The sequence below is a fragment of the Calonectris borealis genome, chromosome W (assembly GCF_964195595.1).
Source record: "Calonectris borealis chromosome W, bCalBor7.hap1.2, whole genome shotgun sequence".
Lineage (NCBI taxonomy): Eukaryota > Metazoa > Chordata > Aves > Procellariiformes > Procellariidae > Calonectris > Calonectris borealis.
This window is the reverse complement of record NC_134351.1, coordinates 1293122-1315889: the sequence shown is the minus strand read 5'-3', so window position 1 is coordinate 1315889 and position 22768 is coordinate 1293122. Positions and strand designations below refer to the sequence as shown.

The following is a 22768-nucleotide window of genomic DNA, read 5'->3' as shown; positions in this document are numbered from 1 at the left end:
TGCTTGATGGCATTGCTAATGTCTATCAAGCTTTCTGGGTATATCCTGAAGCGTGTGGGAGTTTACGTTCAAGGAGAAGGAAATGTCTGCAGTACTTTAAAACTGTTTTAAAACTGCCGTAGGCCTTCAGTGGTCTGGTGGATATTCATCTGCATGTGAAATGCTGTGCTTAGCAGAAGGAGGGGGTTTCCTTAGCTTGCAGATGTTCTTGTTTATGGCATTGCTGTAATAATATTACTTTAGATATTAAAAAAAAAAATCCTTTAACAATTAGCGAGTTTTCTGTTTTATTCTAAGGCTATTGTTTGCTAAATCACAGTGAACACTGCTTTTTTATGTTGCAACATATGAAACGTAGAATATCCTTATGATTACAAATAATTATAAGCATTATTGTCAAGTGTTTCAATTATGTATTTATATTTTCAGTTACTTTTCTATTTCAGTCAAGAATTTCTTTTGCTTGTAGCTATAACATTTAACGCCATGAGCACTTTTACATGCCCATAGCATTTAACCTTAGAAGTCAGTTTCAAATCTTACAGTTCTGAAAACTGCTCTGTTATGAATTAATTTTACTTTACAAATGTGTTTACAAATGTTTGTTTATAAAAAAACACATTTTAAATGCTAGATGCAATAAGGAACTGACCGGGGTTGTCTTAATACCATGTATGCATTTTATCATCCATCTGCGGAAGTGTTAAGGTTTCTGACTTTTACATTATACTAAGTATATGACCAATTTTATACAACAGTTTTAATTTCCTCAAGATTTAAAGAATGAATGATTGCCGTGTGCTGGGGGGGTGTTTCTGGAGAAATAATGTACAAAGTGGATGAACATTGTTATTTGTCTGAACATCAATTATTTCTTGCAGTGTGACAAAAGAAGCCAAATGTTTTGCCTTCCCAGAGAATCTCCTAAGCCCTATTGTATGTAAATGTAGACTTACAGAAGGCAAGCGAACACAGTTCTTCAGAAAGTCATTTTCGTCTTGCGATTACATCCGTAGCTGTCATAAAGATTAGTATGGCTCTCTATCCACAGAGCACTGAATAAATGAATGTATCAGCATGTAGCCTTGAGGAGCCCAATGCAATTTTCATCATGATAAATTGCATAATAAGCGAGAAAGTGTTTGCTTATTAATCCATAACAAGATTTAGATTGAAAATGGCCTGTTACATTCATGACAGATACAGTACTGACTGCAGACAGACGAAGATGGAAAGAAATAGAGCAACAATGTGTGCAGGGGGTTAAGTGTGCATCTTACCCTCCCGGTGCCCTGCTGAGCTGCCCCTTTTTGTGCCTGATTTACCGTGTACACAATAACAGCGCGCAGCTGCCTGGCTTCTCTCCCTGATGTTAAGAACGTTTTATGAAAGAGCTTTTATGTCAAGCTTCTGCTTTAAAAAAAAAAAAAAAAAATCACTTCACATTTATTGACCAAAAAAAATAGCAGTGTTTTTCTTTTTTCCCTTCTGAATTAAATATCTGAGCTGTTATCCAAAACTCTGGTATTTATAACTCCTCCGCTCTCCCAGTTCATCCTAGTCCCCAAAGATTATACTGTGCTAGCCTGCCATGCCGAATGAAACTGCTCAGTTGTGAGGATTAAGAGTGTTTTTTCTAGCATTTATTAGGCTTTGATTTCTTGGCATGGATGACGATAGGGAGCATTGCTGTCCGTTATTTTCACACTTTGAATTACAAGCAACAGTTTGATACAGATTATGACATAACATACCAAAATAAGCAAATTGCATTCTAATTGATCTATATGTTTTTTTATATGTGTGTGTACTAGAATAATCAGGCTAAATCTCATTAATTTTGGTTGTCTTTAGTGGAAAACTTTACTGTACTTTTATATTCTTATGGATTCTATCTGTGGAGCCGTAGGATATATAGTAGGGACATCCCCGGTTTTCAAGTACGGTGGAACATTTTGCCTTAACATAGAACATAGCCTAAACAATTGCTGAAATTGAGGGTTTTAAAGGAGAAATGCGAGCTGAGTACTTGGTCCTAAAGGTGATGTGGCACGTTACCGCACGCTGCCACTACAGAAATGATTTAAACCTGGAAATAGCAGGGCTTTGTGTCCATGTCAGTTCTGGTTTAGACCTTTGATCCTAGGAGGCTGGAGCCCAGCCTAGATGAGCTGCAGCTGTGTCACACGAAGGGCAGTGGTCCATCGGCACCTGCAGCCTCTCGGGGGGGCTGAGGAAGAGGAGGAGGAAGAGGAGTACCACACTCGCTGGCTTTATGCCGCGGAGGGAGTTTTGTTCCTCCCGTTCCTTCAGCCATCACTTCAAGGCTGCCTGTATCAAGAAGAGTGTTTTTGGGGTGTATTGATGTAGAGGTTTCTGTTAAATAAGATGGGATATACCCATCTTCCCTTTTTTCCCTTCCTCTGACCGCGGAGCATCAAAGCGAAATCTCCAACCAGAGGAGAGAAAAGGGGCCGAATGTCCATTTTGCAGAACAGCAGCTTTCCCTGAAAGGCAAGACGGCCCCGTCGCTACACCCTTCAACAGCTCCCTGGGAAGCATGTCCTCTGTGAGGTCCCTCTGGGATCTCTGTGCGACCAGCTGGGTCAGTGCTCAGCTTCCTTCTTTTGAGTGCAGTTAGTAAAGACAGATTAATCAAGATCATTACCTTTTATGCTGAAATTTCACATTCTTAGTCCCATGAAGTTTTCATCTGGCATTGCTTTATGGAAGTCAAGAAATGTAGAGATCCGATTGCTACGTTTTCTGTTCACTGCCATCGAACCTTTTCCGTCTACCTTTTTGCTAGGTATGATCTACAGCTCTGCCCCAGTAGCTTGTTCTTTTCCACTTGTTTTAAGAATCAGCTTTTTAAATGCATCTTCCTTATTTTTTTGTAGATAGGGAAGTACATAAACATTACTCTGAAGTTGTGATAATCTGAGGTAAACATATGAACAAGTTATCTATTAAAATAATTTATATTTCATTGAAAACATTATTCAAATAGTATATTGATTCCCAAAAAACTCAAGATACTCAGATTACTGGCGGGGGGAAAGTTGGTGATGGATTTGGGAAGGGAGAGGGCATCATTCCCTGGTGATGCAGGGTACTGGCCCCTGAGATCAGCCTTCTAGAAATGAGCCAGAAGGCACAAATCAAGAGCACAAATAAATACAGTAATAAATCCAAGTTTTTTACTGTCGTTTGCAGGTAGAATATAGTCTCAGGTGTTAAAGGCATGTGTTACGGCACAAGCTGCATCCATTTTGTCTGTGTTATGTGTACAGAAATGATTCCTCAAATGTCTGCTTACAGTGCAGCGCGAGGTCAGGGGGCAGGATGAGGACAAGAGGCACAACACGTGCTGCCGACTCTCGCTGGACGTACAGAAGTCCTAAAACTCATCAATACAAGAATAGAAGTCTGGGTGTGAAAGGCAGCGTTTCCCTCTGTACGTTAGTTTTGCATCTGCTTTGGTTTTGTTCCGGGTTTTGGTGCGGTGTGCCTGTCCCATCTCGCAGGGCTTTCCTCTGAAAGAGGACGTGCAGAGCAGCTGGCCCAGCCCCAGGAGGGGGCTAATCTGCCCGCATACTACCACTGCCCCATGCTAATGAATTAACAAAAAGCCTGTTGCTTTTCAGGAAAACGCACGCTTTACCAAGCACCCTGTAAGGAAAAGTACTGCTGCCAGAAAGACAAGCCTTTTTAGAGAAAGAAGTACTGCGGCCTGAGGGTTTGATTGCTTTGGGGAGATAATGAGCCCCTCTGAAAGCCTGGCTCTGATACCTCCTTCTTCCTGGTTCCGCACTTCTGTCCGTAACATCCGTACAGAGTTTTTTAAGTTATATTCAAATATGGGTTTACAAGTAAAAGGCCAATGGGGACATCTTTATTGTTGCAGAGACTTTATTGATTTTCAAATTGAGTAATTTTAATGCATACAATGATGGTGAGGAGTGGGAAGGAAAATGACAATAAACTTTGGTTTGTATTTATGTGAATTCAGGTCTGTAAAATGGTGATCCATACCTCATCTTGTTGTTGCTCTGGAAAAAGAGTTCATTTGGCAGAGAATGCATTAACCACCCTGAAGTTCTTGCTGCAAAGTATTTAATTTGTAAGTTTCCACAACATAAAATCAGATATTGCATAGAGAATTGTATTTAAGGACACTTTTTTAAAAAAAAAAAAGAGAGAGAGAGGATGTGTCGTCCTCTATAGACACCTCTCTCTCTAAATTAAAGAAGTAAGTAAAGTAACTGTTCAGTTGCCACATGCTACCTAAATCCTCTACAAGAGCATAAACAGACTTTGCAATGAGCTAGTTGGGTTTGTAAACTTCTATTACTCTTTACAAAAAAAAATTCAGTCAGAGAGCACTGGGAAGAAGAACCCTGTCAAATAGTGCCCAAGAGGAGATTTTCAGTGCATCTGAGAAAGTGCCACATCACGCTTATTTTCTAACTCACATTTTCACATGTGGTCTCTTGTTGAAGTGTTGGGAAAAAGAAAACCACCTTTTGTGCTCTCCATCCTGGCTCTGAAATACTCTGAAATAGAGTAAACTCTAGCATAAGAAAATGCAGAATAGCTTCTGTTGAAGATAAATAATTTTTCTGGTTTAGCCTGAAAAAAGAGATGCTCTCAAATGTTATTGTCACAAGGTGAATAGACAGATTAACCCAAATATTTTTGGAGTTTGAACAAGTGAACGGATGCTTTTTCTTGCCGTTTTGAGTCCTGTGGGTTTAATCTCCTTGAGCTTTGTGGCATAGCGTGATGGAAATGCTGACACTGTATTGTTTGTGGGGGTTTGGTGCCCCTGGAGTACAAGACACGTGTATTGTGATTTCCCCATCTTTTGCATTGTTTCAATTTCTCCTTTCCCTCATTTCTTTTCAGAGCAGGTTGTGTCTGACTCTTTGTTTTCAGAGAAGAATGAACTTTGTTGACCCTGATAAACCAGTTTTTACAAATTTGGAAGCATATAGAGATGCTAAAGAGGTAGAAGTGTAGAATGACTATACTGTTCTCCATGAGTCTGCTTTTATTTTCTGTGGCTTGCCTGCCATAGAGGTTGCTGGCAGCTTTCTGGTTTAAAGAAGCCCTGAGGCTCCTCTAAGGTGTAAGTAAGGGCTAAGCCAACCAGCCCAGTGGGTTCGGAGGAGTAAAAAGAGAGATTTTATGGCCCCTTGCCTCCCAGGTATGCCGAGCGACGTGGACGCAGCTGAACCTCTGGCCAGCAGCCTCTAGTGCAGGCAGGCTGGGGATTTGGAGCAGTGTGTTCCCATTCAGCCATTCTAATAGCATCAAATGTGTAAAACTAATGCAGTGGGAAGCGGCAGCCCTGACTGAAACGAGTAATCCCTCTGGCAGCAGCGGGACTGCGCGGATGCGCGTAAAGGCTGCAGAATGAGAGATGTCTGGTTATGGTAGCTGGTGGTGCAGAGCTGCTAATGGTGCTTTCTGGTGCTCTGTTGTCACTGTTGTGCATTGTCATGAGCCACAACTTACCCAACCGGGCCATCCTCGGCGTTTGGAAATGCATGGTATTCTTCTGAAACTGCAGATTCTAGATATGATTGTATCACTGGACTAGTACTCATTTTATTGAATGTATTTTTATCTCATGTGTATCTGTCAAAGTATTAAACCATTTGAAATTACATTGATAGTAGAGAAGGGTGCAGATTTTATCTTTTTTTCATATAATAAAACTATCTTGTATTGTTAACGTGCACTTGAATTACATAGTTGCTTTAATGAAAAGCTTCACTTTTATTAACACTTAGCATTCACATATACCCGTAATATAACCAGCAGTGTAGGAACTGCTTTAAAACTCGATGCCCCTGTGTTGGCCGGTTAGTGCCGTTCACTTACACGTGTTCAGGAGCCGCAATCTTCCTGTGCCGCGTGGGATCCGCTCCCTCTCTGCGCCTCAGGAGCAGCGATTGCTGCCCGTGGTCGTCTGCAGAAAAGTACTTCATTTCCACAGAAAAAGAGTAAACCTATATATGTTGTTTACAGGTTTATACCTTTTTTGTTACTTAATCTCCAAGTAAAATAGCAAAGAGAAGGGATAGCTGAGGAGGGGTTTCAGTGCATTCTCAAACATAATTTCTCATGACTTAGCAAAATCCATGAGGAATTGCAGTGTACTCACATGGTGGACTGATACCAGGTTTGTCTTTTATTTTATTTAAAAAGACTTCAAGGGCTACTGCTTGCTGCAAGTGTGATCATAGCAGCAGGATTGATCAGACTATATGTTATAGGAAAACTTTAAAATGTTTTAGAGCAGGCAAACTGGTTTGTGGTCTCTCTTTCCTTGCTGCAATAGTCATTTCAGAGGAAGTTTCCTTTGTGGGATAGGCTGAATGTTTCAGCTTAATCCCAAAGCACGCTGGTTCCTAGGTGTTCCCTCCCCTTCTGTAAAAGCCCGATTCCGTATCGGAGCACATTCTTCCCTGTTTTCCCCATAGCTCTTTCCCCAACATTTCTTCCCCCTGCACTGCGGCAGTTTTCCCTTGGAGAAATGTCCTCTCCCAGGGAGACCTGCGTGCCTGCAGTGCATCGAAGCCAGCGCTGAAATACGGCCTTGGCACACCACTGCTCTTCCCCGATCTGTAACCCTCGTTGTCCGACTGCCTTTGAGCGCTGCTGAATTCTGTGGTCTTGTAGGAACTGCCTTAAAACACAGATCAGATGCATCGTTATGTATTAGGTTGATTTACTAAAGGCACGATGTTCTTAGCCTGGAGAGGTACCTGTGCTCTGGGCCCATGGACTGGGAACGCTTTGGGTGGCCCGTGGGTGGGAGTGGAGGAAGGATTGGTAGAATCGCTGGATAATGTACAGCCAGCCTAACGGAACTGGGCTCTGCTGTGACGTATGCAACAATGGAAGTTAAAATAGTACAATTTTAAGAAAGGAAGCTTTCAGACAAAAATAAGCTTATGTATCTTCTTTGTCAGGTACGTAGTCTCTCAATTACCAAATACTAGATTTTATTTTTCTTAATATAGTTATTGGGTACTTGTTATTACCTTATGATTTCTTGCATTTATCTTGTCATAGCAAATAAAAGCATTGTGTATGGAAAATTTAGATGCCAGTTAATCCCTTACTATTATTCAAAGAACTGCAGTAAAAACCTCAGTGTTAGAAATTCTAAAGAGCGTTTGAATAATTTCAGTAATTAGAAAGCATAAGGTATGGGGCTGTCTGTCATCTCATCATGCTGCTGCAACTGAGTCATGCAGTAAAGAAAATTAAATTGAATAGATTTGGTGGTTTTAGTTCTTTAAGAAGCTTCTTCTTTTACCCTTGTATAACCAGCGCTTAGCTGAATTAAGGAGAATTACTATGAACAGGGGATTTTTCAGCCTGGGTTTAAAATGTTGTAAAAGAATAAACCATAAATTCTTGGGAAGACATTCTTCATTTGCCTTGTCCTCAGTTGGGTGATATGTATTCAGCACATACAGATAATTTGTTAACAAGGCCTTTTTAACACTTTGGACAGATGCACATACTGTTTTCAATCTTCATGGTTAATTATTCGATTTTGTATTTGATGATAGAACACCCTGACTCCTAATCACTGTTCATTGTTGGAAGTCCATTATATTCTAACTGTTTGAGTGCTCCCGTTGACCTTGAACTGACATTATAAGCTGTTTCTAATCTTTTCACTCTATATTTCTAATGCTCCTTTTCTTTCTCCCCTCTTTGTCTGGTGCCCGTTTAGCATCACAATGGGGCTGCCCCTGAGCCCGGCCGCCGACTCTGCCCGCTCGGCGCGGCACGCTCTCTCCCTCATCGCCACCGCCAGACCACCCGCCTTCATCACCACCATCGCCAAGGAGGTGAGCAGGGCCAGTCACTCGGCTGCAGCAGCTTTTCCTCCGAGCTTTGAGGCTGCAGGCTTACGAACAGAGAGGGAGAATCAAATGCCCCTCCCTTCCTCCCCAGCAGGGGAAACAGCAAGTGTAATATTTGTATGCCTGCAGATGTCCAAATCACCCATGATTTATGACAGGACCAATATTTAACTGAGTTGTGTCTGTCTTAATTTGTTGTATCCTGGTTATATAAACTTCCAATAGCAACGTGTAGAATCCTGCTTTCTTTAAGCAATGCACACATGACCCCGTTCAGTATGAATTAAAAGGGAGTGGAGACTTAGCCATGGGCTTTGGAGGGTGAGGAGGAAGGGACGCTGCTGTGAGCTCAGTGTAGGCTGGGCACGGTCTGTCTGAGGGAACCCAGATACAGCCTGGAGCTTTGGCTGAGCTAAAGCAAGGGGATGGACCACGTTCAGAGGCTAGCCAAAAAAAGCCTGTTATAAAGCAGCTGTCTAATGCCTAAAGATAGATGTTCAAGTATGTGAAAATCATGTAATCAAGACCCAGCAGGCATTTGCTTATCTTGACCTTTAGTTTTGTGAGATTAAGAATTACTTAAAATAGGTAAGCACTTGTTTAAAAACTACACCAAGGATAACCATTAGCGGCTCTACTGATTATGAGTAACTGGGCAGGGGAAATAATCCATAGGTCTCAAAGTAAAGCAAAACATTCTGCCTACTACAGGCTTTCTTAATGTGACATACGTGTTTAACTGTAGGCACAGATGGAGAATATTTAGAGTCCGAGTTTCCACGTGTAACCCTGCTCTTTGGTAGGTGCACAGACACACTGCCCTCGCAGCGAACACGCAGTCTCAGCAGAATATTCACACCACCACTCTTGCTCGGGCCAAAGGAGAGATCTTGAGAGTCATTGAGATACTTATTGAGAAGATGCCTACCGATGTCGTGGACCTTCTTGTGGAGGTAAGGCTGTTCTGCCATATCTGCTTGATATGGGTTTGATGCAACAGTGAATAACATGTTGGCCTGGAGTCAGATCGTAGAATTTCTTTCTGCGTGGCCCATAAACCTTTTTGTGTGTGAAGAGGATTTGTTTTATACCACTCAGCTCATTTTTTGAACTGTAAAAACTTAAATTGCATTAAATTGCATTGTTGGAGGAAAAAAAAAACCAAGCAAGAGAATTTGCTGGGGGTACGGTGTGCTCATTGCACTGGTACTTGGACGCCCTGGGGGATCACGTGGATGTTTTTCTGTTGCATTCGTTGATGCTGATGAATATTGTTGAAGAATGGTACAAATGATGTAACAGGTTTGTAACTTGATACTGATGCCCAGAGGCCTTTTTCACACCAGAGCTACTTACAGAGCTCCAATAGCTTATGTTTACCAGTAGTTTGTTGTTCTGTAACTGTTTACAGGTACTCTGAATGGTTCCAGCTGCCAGTACCATTGCTGTTGTAAACTCTTACCACATGCAAGACAGTTCTTGTTTGTTTTATCCGAATTGTATTTTAAAGTTAGGTATCAAAGATGCAGTCAGGTACAGAAGTTCTCTATTTTTGCCTGTTAGAACTTTTATTATGAAACATAAAATACAGTACATTAAATGATTTTAACTTCTGTTTCCAAGGTTATGGACATCATCATGTATTGCCTTGAAGGATCTTTAGTTAAGAAAAAGGGTCTTCAGGAATGCTTTCCAGCCATCTGCAGGTGAGCTTTTCCTCCAAGAATACTGTGAAGTAAATGGTAGGGTCACCAGCAGGATATATTTCTTACTTAAGAGTGAAACAATCTTTTACATGATGCTTGCCCTTAAAACAATGTGAAGCAAATGTGAAGAGTGTTTTTAGCTCACCTATAAGCCTTTGTAGGCTTTTAGTTCTCTATCACATCTGACAGAGACATGGATCAGAAAAGAAAAGCATTAACAACTCCTTGAAGTTTGGATATTTTAAAAGTCCAAAAAGAGGAAAATACTGTGTAATCTCATGAAAAACTCTGTCCTGCATGTATCCTCCATATATCCTAGCCACTCCATTGGAACAGCCACACAACCTGAGCAGCTGCCTCCAAAAGATTTATCAATATCTTTGTTTTTACAAAAATGAGAATAATGTACTTGAGTAACAAGTTAGATTCCAATATGCACAACCTGCCTGAGTGAATTAATTGCCACCATCAAAGCGACTGGGGAAAAAAGAAAATGGTGACAGCAGAAAATAAGGATGGTTTTGGGGGGCTTGGTGGTAGAATTTTGAGAATAAATGTTACTTCCTTGTTGCCGATAGCTGCTGTAATCTGCCTACTAGCTGGCAGTAGGGCATAGTTATTGGAGGAGATCATCTCCTGACCAGGCACTTCCAAGTCCTCTGAGCTGGTCACACAGCTGCGTAGCAGTGCCATCCCATAGGCAAGGTCAGTGAAACGGAGATAAGGAATAGAAAGTACCAAATGCCTTCCTGGAATAGAGCCTTGCTTTCTCTGCCCTGTGGCTGTCTCCCAGGCATCTGTCAAGGGAGCAGCTTGTGCTCCAAAATCGTTGTTGTAGGCAGCGAGTAGCACCCTCGCCCTCCTGGTAGGAGGCTGCCCTCTCCCCTGGTTTTAGAAACGTTTTTGGGACGCTCGCACTGGACACAGAAGATTCAATTGAAATTAAACCTCGCAAAGTGTAGAGAGCACTGCTGGTCGCTTAGAGCTGCCCTGCACTCTGCAGCGTGTGGAAACGGCTTCGGCAGCATTTAAAGCTCTCCTGTGGCGACAGGCAGCTCAGTAAAATAACAAGTATGAATTTGCACAAAATCAAAGGGAAAGAGAAGCGCAGTGGCTGTCTTGTGCTCGCGTTGTGGGTGACTCGGCAGTTCAGAGGGCACCAAAAGGCACGAGTGGCTGTTCAGCCGCCGGCTCCCACTGCCCTTCAGCAGGAGTTCAGCACCGTCAGTCGTCTTTGTCTTGGGCTAGTTCTACTTCGCTCTTAAAATGGTACTTTTGCGTAGTAAAATGTGATCTATAAAATGGGAACATTTACAGTATCTTTAGACTATGATAAATATCCCAGTTATACTCTTAAACTGGTACAACCAATAAATCATAATAATCTTCTGTCGACCATTACATTTTAATTTAATAAGCTATTAAAATATTGAATAGTTTCAAGAAAAGAACAATTATCTTGTTGACAGGTAGGGTACTGATAGCGGTAATCTTCCTTCCTCCTGATACTTTAAAAGGCTTACCTTAAAATATAAATGCAATGGTAAGGGGAATTAGTGCAAAAATCTCCCTATTCCTGTTGTATTTTTATAGTGATAAGGTATCTTAAAATTTTGTTAAATTACTAGTAATATTTCCTATTCTCCATAGTTATAGCCATTGTAAAAATGATACAGCACCCCACCGATGGGATCACTCAGCCCAATGGAAATTTTCATCAGATTTTAGCAAATGGTTGAATCTCTGGAGAGATTCCAAGTAGAAGCACTTTGACATAATCCTATGGTTAATTCTTTTAATATCACAGTGCTCTTTCTGCTGTACGGTGTTATGCGCACCCCTGTTGTGGCAAAATCATTCAGGTGTCTCAGTGCAAGCTCTTCTTCCTCAGAGGACGTTATAGAAGTACCTTACTCATGGCTGTAATGGCAAACGTTTCCTGGTGCCTCTGCGGTCTCTTGGAAGTGACATTCCTGTTTCAGCAGAACATTAAACCCAGGGCTGGGAGCAGCAGTGTGCCGGGTTAAAGCACCTGATTATCATTCCTCTTGGCTTTTCGGGTTTTTTTTTCTGTTGTACAAATGTAGCAGTCATGCCATTAATTGCTGTGAGCGTGACTCAATCCTGATGGGTGGTGATGAGGTAAATCCATCGCTGTGGGTATTTTTGGGTATCATATCTTACAGCATACGATTATGGTGTCTATTTGTTTTTCCCCTAAGTGTTATTCTTTAGAGGATCGTAATACCTTTTGGCATGCTCTATGCAAACCCATTTCTTACCAGAATAAAATAAGTATTGAAGTACAATGCAATGAATATGAAATATTTCTGAATTTCTTTAAAATTGCGAAGGATAATATTGAAGGCTGCAAAATTCTGTTTAACTTGAGCATTTTCCAGATTCAGCAGTTGGATTACAGCTGAGTGGTCCCTTATGGGCTCTGCTTGGTCAGGTCATGTACTTAGTACAGGCTGCTGAGTTAAAGCGGTCTGTGTAACGGGATAGTCTCACATGGGAAGATAGATGACATTTAAAATAACAAGTGTTTTATATGGTTATCGTCAGGTTTTAAAACAGTTGGTGGGCCTTCACTGAACCACAGTGTTGCTGCTGCTGGCCTTTCCAGTACCAGCCTAAACCCCAGCCAGCCCAAGCAGCCCCGTTTCCAACTGGCAAGTGTGGTTGCTAGTATTTGGTGGAAGCTGACAGATCATTTTCCTAACCAGTCGTTATCCCAGCCTGCTTACGCTGAGTCCCCACCCTGCAGCGTGGCATCCAGGTGCTTAGCCTGCTGCACGATGCTAGCTTCAGCTCAGCTTGCAGCCTTTGCAGCCTGTTACCCCCACATCATCTGGCTGGTGGCTTGTGTTCGGAGGACCCAAAAGCGGAAGAGACTGGTGAGGGTGAGGAGATCACAGGGGGAGACTGGACCATCTTCATCTCTGTAGGCAGTTTTCATCTGGAACAGGCAGGAGGGAAGGCTATGTGCAGGTCACAGCTCGTCCTTTAATGTGGAGGATTAGCTGGTACCAGCAATAGCAGCACAATCCTGTCGGTTCCAGCAGAGTTCCTGCGACGCTGGAAGAAGCGGTCTGCTGGCCAACGGAAGTTTCTCTGCAGAGCAGTAATGGGGCAGCACTCAGAGCAGGGTCTCCGCCAAGGTGCCAACTATGGATATAGATGCACCAGCTTGCAAAAACGAATTTGTAGCATAGTCTCAATATATGCTGGCACATCATTCTCTATTGAACTCTACCATACAGACATGTAGAAAGGGGTGCAAAGGATTAAAATATTTAAATCTATGTGTGGTTGTAACAATGCTAAGCTAACTAAAAGATAAAGAATGAGGCTAAAGAGCTGACAACTGAATGTCGGTTTAAGGCGTAATTTTTTTTAGAAAATTAAACTCAAAAACATCTATTTCCTTGAAGCTGCTTTTCCCCAAACCCTCTGTTGTTATGCAGTCTGATGGATTCTTCTTTTCGAAGAAAAATACTGACTCGGCACTCTGTCTAAATGGGCATTTAAATGCAGTAAGGAGAGAAGTGCTGTTTGCTTACATATAATAGTATGTGATATTCTCGTTCTGAATCTATTGGAGGAGACAAGTGGACTGTGCCCATTCAGTAGTGTAATAGAATTAATGGGGATATAAAACATTTTATGTAGAAACTTTCTGTTGTAGTCCATTTTACTTGTAATGATCAAGCAGTGTGTGGTTTTTTATAAGTTTATATATAGATCCTGAGTTTGCTGGTTATATAAAATAGCCTTAAAAATAGCCCCTTCCCTGTTCACCTGGGCACCACTTTAATTGTGCAGGTGTTTGCAGTTTGATGTGAAATGCTGAAAAACGTGAATGCTCTCTTATTACAGTCCCATGCCTTATTCACCATGTGTGGTGGGCTTTAGACCCTGCGGGCACCTGCTTGCCCACAGCATTATCCCTTTTCTCTTCTTTTTTCTCATGACTGGCTCCTGCCTCTCCTGCTCCTGAGCTATTTACCAACAACTTCTGATTTTTTTTCTAAGCACTCCTTTTTGACTTTTTAATAATAAATGAGAAACTATTATTATTATTATTATTATTATTATTATTATTATTATTATTATTATTCAATAATAAATAAATAAGTTGTGTGGCTACCGCTGACCAAAGGAATATGAAAAGCAGCTTGATGAAACAGATGCTGGCTGCAAAAGAAAGTAACAGAGGTGATGTGTGGCCTGGAAATACTTCCATATCCCAAGAAAAGCGAGTGTTAAAAAGTTGCCCCTCATCCTACTTGTACGCTTTGGAAGGGAGGGTTCTGTGCCGACCACAGCACACGGCAGTATGGGATAGCCCGTCTGATGGCTTGTAGGCTTTCATGGACGACTTTGCCATATTGGTTGGCTGTGCCAGGTGGAGTAAGAGGTAGATAAGGAAATAATGGAGGTTTTGTCTTTGTCTTGTCCTCTTGAGTGGGAATTACCAGCAGAGCTGTCAAGTCTTTCACGGTCAGCGCCATCCCTTTGGTCTTGCTTGAAGTCATCTGCATCCCTCTGCTGCACCTTCTTCTCTGCGGGTGCAGCGGGTGAGCCTGCCCCGAGTGACTGGGTGTGGGTGCTGGGGGGCCGCGGCCGGGGGGCAATGCCTCGGAGGGGCCTCCCCACGTCTGCCCCCCTTCGCTACGAGGGTGTGCGCCCGCCCCACGTGTGGGGTGGCACTCCTTCCACCAGAAGGGAACGGGGGGCTCACGTGAGGTTGTGGGTGGGGAGGCTGTGGATGGGGAAGAGAAAATATTTCCTGGAAGGTACCCTGAGAGTCCGAGAGCACAACTGAAAGCGGCGAGCCGGGGAGGGATGATGGACATGGCAGACGTCCTCAGGGATGGATGGACAGGAATGCAAAAGTGCACCTGAGCTGCTTAGTCTTGCCCTTTCTCCTGCACAACAGCTAGCGATTTTCTTTTTTTTTTTTCCTTTTTTTTTTTCCTGTAACACCGTGTTTCGTGCTGTTTTTCTTCCTGAGTGCTATCCTGCACTGCAGAAACCAGTGTATCATACCTGTATGAGAGCAGTTGCTATGGCACTCTGGGAATCCTGAAGAACAAGGAGATAGATCATTGTAAGATTTGTTGTTTGAAGCCATAAATATAGTCAGCAACATATTTTTATAGACTAAGTCTAGAAATCTCTGGCAGACGTTGTTATAGTAAAATCTAACCGTAAAATTAAAATTTAATTGCAAATGCAGTCAGCAGTTTTCACAGGTCTGCTCTCCCTTTTAGAGGAAAGGCACAATGATATTCCCAAATATTTGAATTTGAAATAAGGACTTTGACTCTCTTGTGTTTCAAGGTGTAGAAATTCCTTGAATTTTGCAATTGTTTGAATTCAAGTTGATGCCTGAATGTTAAGGACTATTGCATGCTTCTCAGTTCCTTTTCATCTGAAGGACGTTATTAGATTAGAGTGTTTGATAAATTTTCCTTCCCCCTCCCCCCCAATGCCAAACAACAATTTATGAGTTTGCTTATTTTTCCCTATGCTTTCTCTCATTCTTTCTCATTTGATTTTCAAGGAAAAGTGCTTTGAAATCATTCAGGGTGTCCTTGTTTAACCATTTGACATCCAGCATTATTGTGGTGTTCCACTGTAAACAAGATATGCACATGGACATTCAAGGACCTAGTGACTATCACATAGATTATTCCCAAATTCAATGGAAGGATTCAACACTCTGTAATAAAAATAAATAAATCTGATACGATTCTGCGATCATGTATCAAACATCAGTTGGCTTTATTTGCTGAATGCCAATTATGAAAACTGGCAGCTGATGGATTTTTAAATCAAATCTCTGTCCTAGCACTAATATTAATTACCCAATGGCATTGCAAATTAATTTTAACATCACGCAGGCAGGTCAGATCTCACCTGTTACTTGTTATAATGTTCAATTCAGGTTCTACATGGTCAGCTATTACGAGCGGAGTCACAGAATAGCAGTGGGAGCTCGCCATGGTTCAGTGGCCCTCTACGACATCCGGACTGGGAAATGTCAGGTAAATAAATCATTGTGCCTTCCTCCCCATAAAGTGTGGAAGTTATTGAAAGGAAAGAGCAGCGAGCTCTGCATCAGTTGACATGCTGAGCTGCTGGAACATTATGGATAATGCTGAGGGGATCAATAGTTTAATGAAGGACTCAAAGTATATAGAGCCCTACTGTCTTCATTCACTGGAACTGAATGGGTGCCACAGATGGGTTAATAATGAAAGTCTGAAGTTAGGGGATACCCCTGCTCTGAAATAAATGAAAAATCTGATTTTTAACAGTTAGGATTTATAGCAGTATACTTATCTATTATAGAAGTTGCAGAGAAAATCCACTGAGGGTTTTTTTTTTCCCTAAAATTCCTCTCTACAAAATGCCATGATGCTTATGTTTGAGGTATTTACACTTTTCTGATGTTAAGTAAGATACATATTTTCTTACCAGTTAACCAGTGATCTAGAAGAGGATGTACTTAAGGATAATGTTGAAATGAGTGCTTGGAATTAAAAATGTTTAAATGACAAAGTATTTGCCTTATCTTTTCAGAAAAGTTCATTGGTAATGTTCTTTATTATTCCTTGTACTATGTGATCAGCTATTATTTCTCATTGAATTTCAATAGCCTTTACGTAAAGCTTGGATAAAATATCTGTATTTTGAATGTGCCTTATTCTTTTTTGTGTGTGTAAATATAATTGTTTTCTTGTTTCTAAAAGGTGTTATCTTTAGTCCTTACAAAATGTGCATTATAGAGAAGGTAGCATAGACGTCTTCCTGCTACATCTGCAGTATCACTCAGTACTTTGCTGGCAGAACCACATGGTTAGGTATACGTAGCTGGTTCATTTTCTGTTCTGAAATTCTGGGGTTTATTTTCCAAATCGAGTAGCTGACAACACGGTATGTTCCCGTATTTTTTTAGACAGCTGTCCTATGGAAGCTAAGATGGCCAGATTTATTTTATAAATAGCTCTAAAATGCAGGCAAATAGTGATAGTGGACTGCTCTATCTTGTTTCAGCTTAAGTCATTTGGATCATGATTTATTAATTTAAACTATAAAATGGGTCCACAAGAACTGCTGTATATTGATCTATGCGATGTCACTGAGCATTTTTGCTGTCCTGCGGTCCTAGCCAAGATGACCACGGTGCTGCACAGAGCTGTGTGTATCGCTTTCCAAATACGTTTCCTTGATGATCTGTGCGAGGAGCCTGCGCATGCTGCATGACTTTTTTCCCCACCTATTCAGCAGCCAGTGTGATGAAGCAGCTGAACATCTCCTGCTGGCCTCCAGGAGACACTGACCACAGTTCCTTTCAGTGTGCATCATCGCACTGAAAATGGAAAGTCCAGATAAGTCTGTGAAGTCTTGGCATCTCAAACTAATAGCTAATTCCTGATGCTGCTGGAGAGGGAGAGGTGAAGAGCACAACTGTACACTTCCTTACATCTCTGTTTTCAGAGCACAAGGAGAGTGGTGACAAAACCTGTCCTTCCACTTAGCAGTAGCATTTAAGCAGTGCTGTCATCCTTGCACTTTTAACTTTGTCTAATTCGTGCTTCAGCTACTGAGCTGGCTCCAAGGTGAGCAGAGGGTTTGTTAGTATACGGAGTAATTTCTGGCATGTCTGGCTTCGCCGTGTGAGTTCGGGGTGGGTCTGTAACACATCGTACACAACCTGGTGATCGGCAGCAGTTCTGCAGAAGCTCAGAGGTGCTGGTCGGCAGGACAGCAACGTGCGCTTACAGCTGCATGTACGTCTAGGGCTAAATCTTCCCTCTGGCTTGATTTGCCCTTGCTTTGGCAGGCATGCTAAAATACCTTATTTTTCTCTTCTTGACTTTTTCCTCCTGTTCTTTTAAAACGGATTCTGTGTAATAGCCACCAGCTATTTGAAGGGGATCGTGCATCGCTGATGTTTGCTAGCCTTTTCTCCAAAGCGCGCTCTCCTCCCTGTCAGCTGGCAGTCTGTTCTCTGAGGCTCCTGGAACTAACTTCGGATTTCTACCAGTAAATTGTCTGAATGATTCGCTCAGTTAATTTAATGTGTGGGTGAACATTCACAACACTTGTTTTCTTACTTTCTTAATAAGCTTCCACATAGATCATGGAAAGCAGAGATGGCGATGACTGAAGGGACTTTCAGGGTAATTAGGGCAGGGTCCTTTGCAGATTTTATTATTATTCATGAGATAGAAAAATTTTCGTGAGTGCCAGATACATGATTATTAGGGGGCAACGCCATCTATTGGATGCAGGTTTCGTATTCCAAATCTGATCTTTTAAGTTATTTCTCACAGTTGCAGATTTCAGGCTGCTGAGAAGACGTGAAATAACTTCAGGATTGTGTAGATGAAAAAGTTTTGAAATTGGGAAAAAAGCTCAAATTTTTAATTTACTTTTTTACAAAAGTTAAAGCCTTTCAAAATGTTTATCAAAATATTTTAATTGCCTTGGTATGTTTAAATCAAGCATGAATTAGGACACGTATCTGGGGAGTACCCGTGAGGATCAGGGCCTGGCTGTAACGCGGAGCGAGAACTGGGTGAGCAGTTGCCAGCGCTGGGACGGTGCGCTGGAGCCCTTGGCCAGCCTCCACCCCCCTGCTCTCCTGTCAGGATCTTTTCACTTTCTGCACTAATTGCTGCTTCATTTCTACCAAGAAAAATGTTTGTCTAACACAGACCATTGTCTAGCTTAAGCTCATGCTGTTTCTGTTTATGTTTCTTGAATGTTACCAGAAACACACTATCAAAAAATTGCTTAGTCATTCACTACTTAAAAAAAGATGATTCTTTGAATCTTCTCCTGAAGCCATAAACGTAATTTTGCATTTAGTAAATATGTTAGTGTTTTGAAAGTGGAAGTTTGAAATACATATGAAAGTTTTATTAGTTACCCCATCACAACTCACATGTAAGCTGTTTTTAATCAGGCATCAGAATTGCTTATTGGATAAGAAGAGGGGGAACTGCTTTCCCCTTCCTCCCCCCCTCCCATTTATACTCATCATTAAGGATATATGTTAATTGAGGTAACGCTGAGATAAGCAGAAGGGGAAAACAATAAGCTGTGGGTATTGCAGGTGGGACCTCCTTAGGACATGGTGGCTTGTTCTGCTGCAGCAGGCATCACGTCTTCTAACAGCTCCATCTGAAAAAACCTGGGGTTTCTCAACACCCAGTGGAGAGTTGTTCCAGAATATTGGTGGGTTAAAATATCAAGGGTTAGAAATCTTTTTTTTTTTTTTTTTTTTTTTTTTTTTATTCCCACACCAGTATAGTTACAGTTATCTAAGTCTTTGTACCGGTGCTGACCTAGCTTAAGTAAGCGGTTCCTCTTCTTGGTCTTTACTCTTCAGCCTTATTTACATGCAGCCTTAATGCTCACTTTCAGCCTTTGTTTTGAAAGGTGAAAAGAACAGAGTACTGTAAAAACTCCTTCCCTGTAATGTACTCTCCATTTTTCTTAATCCTCCTTAGGCAAAATATTCATTTATGTTCTGGGCTGCAGACAGACTGACTTCAGTGTCTATTCCAGTCTTACTGCTGGGCTTCCTCCGATCTTCTTTCCCTTTTCACCTTTTATGAAACCACACAAAAGCAGAACTTTGAAAGGCTTTTCATCTGAATATTGTTTTGCCAGATGAAACTGCACGTCAAGGCTCATGTTTTTGACGTGTCCCTGTGATGCAGAACCTCCTCCCTTTAGATTTGTTACTCGCTCCTGATGCATTTTTTGGTGGTTTGTCACCCAGTGACTGCAAAAGCTGTCCCTTAGCGGAGGGCGTGGGTCTCAGGTCGTCGAACCCCCGTGGCTCAGGAACTCGCGTGGGGAAATACATCTTTGAGTTTGTCTTTTCTTTCACACGGAAGCCAGTCTAAACCACCGTCGCCTTCTGTGGTCCCAGCGGTACCAGGGCAGCAGTGGCTATGAAGAGCATGAGGGAATAAAGATCTCCATCAGTTAAAGCACTGCAGCTTAAACTCAAACTCTGGCTTACGCCAAAAGGCGTGGTAGACAGCCAGTGTCCTCCTCCTCAGCCGAGGGCGTGCGGGTGCTGCCCTGGCCCCGCTGGAGCCGGGGGTCGGCGTGCTATGGCCGGGGGTATCATCGGGATGTCACCCGTCTCCCAGGCAGGGGGGCTGCGCGGTTCCCGCTCCCAGTCAGCATGCGGTCCCCCAGCTCAGTCCCAGTGTCTGTCTGGACCTGCTGCCTCTGCCCGTCGCTCTGAGCCTCGCAGACGCCTCTGGAGAGTGGTGCTGGGGGACCTGCTGGTAGCATTTATGAAGCAGCAAATTCGGTACGTCATGCATGCGTAAAGTTAGATATATTATCACTAAAAAATGTTGTTCTTCACTCGGCTTCTTGAGAAACATGAACAGGAGGATTCTCCAAGCTCGGCCCAAGTTCCCCGTGCTTACCTTTCCCGAAAACTGGGCAGTGTAGTTTTATGCGCTTGGCGTGCAGTAGAAGACCATGCTGCGACAGCCCTCTGATTGATGGTGGTGAGACTGTTCAGGAGGGAACCTGTGCCCGTTCCAACGTGCTCCCATTCCTTTGGGTCACATGCCAAAGTAGGCAATCCCTCCTGGAGCCAGAGAAGGGCTTTCTGCTTCCTTTTTCCTTGAACTGAACATCTTTTTCTTCCTACTTGGTCTGTGCAGCATCTCCGTTCTGGTGCTTCAAACTGGAAACCTGCTTTTAGGGGCAACATTCTTCATTTCTGAGATCAAGAAAGCAAGCTCGGGTGAGCTGTGATAGCTTGTGGGAGCCTTGTTTGCAATGCCATGTCTCCTAGAGCTGCTGGGGATCCCTCTGTGCAGGTGCGGGCAGGCGGGGAGCGGCTGTGCGAGTGGACTGCTGGGGGCTGCGGGTGGGCTCCGCAGCCCCAAGGCAAGCCAGCGGCTGCTGAAGACCTGTCCGCTGCCTCAGTGCAGGAGTGAGATGAGTTCCTCGCTCTGAGATCTTTGCTCCCAAGCCCCACGGGGGGGATGCTGTGCGGGGGGATGCTGCGCAGGGATGCTGTGGGGGTGGGTGAAGCGGGCGGGTGTCGGGGCGTCACTGGCACCGACAGGGTGCCGCCCCGGTGTACCGAAGCCGCATCGCTCTGGAGATGCCTGAGGAAAACATCAGAAATCCCCATAAAAGAACGAGATTTCTTTGCTTGCAGTTGCTTTTGATTTTGTGACGTTTGCGTTGAATAATTCATGAAACTATAATCTGGTAACTTAGCACTGTGCATACTAACGTAGTTATGGTGATGAAAATAAAGCTTAAAATATTAGTTTTTCATACCACGCAGCCGTGATTAAAAAAAAAAAAAAAACCTTTAAAGTTCAGTTGATGGCAGGATCTGAGCAGTGTGGGGTTATGTGTTACTGAAATTATGTCACTGATTTAACACAGTTTATAGTTGGTAGAAAAATTTGTAGTAATTATCAGCAGTACAGCAAACTGCTGGCCTAAATATGCGCTCTGAATGTGATTACTTTATCTTTACACTATAGGTGAAATAGGGTGCTAACGATAGGAATTTTATGATCTGCTTGAAGAAAAAAGGGAGGCATTTTAACTGAAATTATAAGAAACAAAAACGTTTTGTATGGGTTTTTTCCTTCCAGCACATGTTTATTTTGTTTTCAAGAAAGGTGGTTGTATGTACTGACTGAGAAATTACATCTAATGATTAATAGAATGATGGATGTCAAGAATCACCTTTTTGAACAAATAATAAATCAACATTTATATATGATAGGTTTTTTCCAGTAAAATTTACTATATTAGTATCACTTATTTAATAAGGTGTCAATTATTAATACTACCAGTAAAATGTTGCCACAAAGCCAAAGTTACCTGCATTTCAGTATTTTGCTTTTGGTTTGCATTATTGCTGTTGTGCAGATATGGGTACTAACATGGGAATTCTACCTAATATTTTAAAAGATATATTATTAATTATAATATTTAAAAACTTCAAAATGTCCTACATTTAATCTTACTTTCAGGGAAATATCTTTTTCATTTTAGGGGTTATGGATTTTAGTTTATTTTTAAAACATCAAATCAGAATGAAAAACACAGCCCCCTTGTATTATATCATGAGTATTCCAAATACATATCTTTTTTATCTATGTTTTTCCATAATTTAATATAGAGACTAGGTTCTCTCTCCCTTTCTCTTTTCTATTAAATTATTAAATATCTTCCAAGTGTTGGTATTCCCAATGCCCAGCGTTAGACACAGGCGAAGTTGGAATTCATTTGGTTTTTCGGGTGCCTTCCTGCAGTAGCCGCGGTGTGTTGTGGGGAGCGGAGCCGGGCAGTGTCCTTCCCATGGCGGTATTGATTTGCCCTTCAGCTGTTTGCAGCGCAGCGAGAACCCAGGGCCTTGTTGTTGATTATCTACACAATGTCTCGGTGAACAGTATTGACCCATTGCCGCTCACTGCCTATGGCTCTTGATTTTTCACACCGTCTCCATGACACTCATAATAAAACATACTATCTTATTGCTACGCGGCTCTGGAAGCCAACCGATCTACCCGTAGAGCAACTGCCGCCTTTCTGGAGACATTTCATTCTATGGGGGCGAGGCGTTGGAGCCCTTTTAGGGTTGTCTTTGTACCCCCTTTCAAGGGGGACCGCACCCTATGCTCGGGCTGCGTCCTGCAGAGGACTTGCAGGAAAGGGGGCTCGTTTGGTTGTGCTTCGTTACTGCGAATCTCAGAGAAAGGTTGTGTGGGGCTCTGTCAGCATGGCTTTTGAAATGTTTGAACAATCAAAAGAATTCATGAGATTTTTAAGGAAAGAAAAAAAACCACCACCCAACACTGTTATGAAAAGAGACGATATAAAATGTCAAGGTCACTCTTAAAATTTTAAATGCTTTGATAATAAGTTCCAAAATAATTATGACAAATAGAAATCTCAAACAGTTTAGCTGCTTTGTTTTAGTTAATAAGCTACCAGCTTTTTTCAAATTCTTTGCATTATAATTTACTATTAAATAGCCATATCTTGGAGGAGATTACGGGGAGGACTCCTTTGCAATAATTTTGTCTTTTACACTAGTATTATTTTACACTGTGCTTTAGATTATTACTGTGAACTGCCGCT

General features: G+C 42.2%; 1 protein-coding gene across 8 annotated transcripts in view; it reads left to right on the top strand.

Moving 5' to 3' along the window:
- LOC142074917 (WD repeat-containing protein 7-like) overlaps positions 1 to 22768 on the top strand; it is a 152806-nt gene that overhangs the window by 103285 nt on the left and 26753 nt on the right. For all 8 annotated transcript variants that reach the window (XR_012670754.1, XR_012670758.1, XR_012670757.1 and 5 more), the window contains exons 22-25: positions 7760 to 7877; positions 8696 to 8845; positions 9516 to 9598; positions 15555 to 15654. Coding sequence is in view for 2 of the 8 variants with exons in the window: in XM_075135916.1 (XP_074992017.1) it covers positions 7760 to 7877; positions 8696 to 8845; positions 9516 to 9598; positions 15555 to 15654 (451 nt within the window). In the remaining 6 variants the exon portion in view is untranslated. The remainder of the gene's footprint in view (positions 1 to 7759; positions 7878 to 8695; positions 8846 to 9515; positions 9599 to 15554; positions 15655 to 22768) is intronic.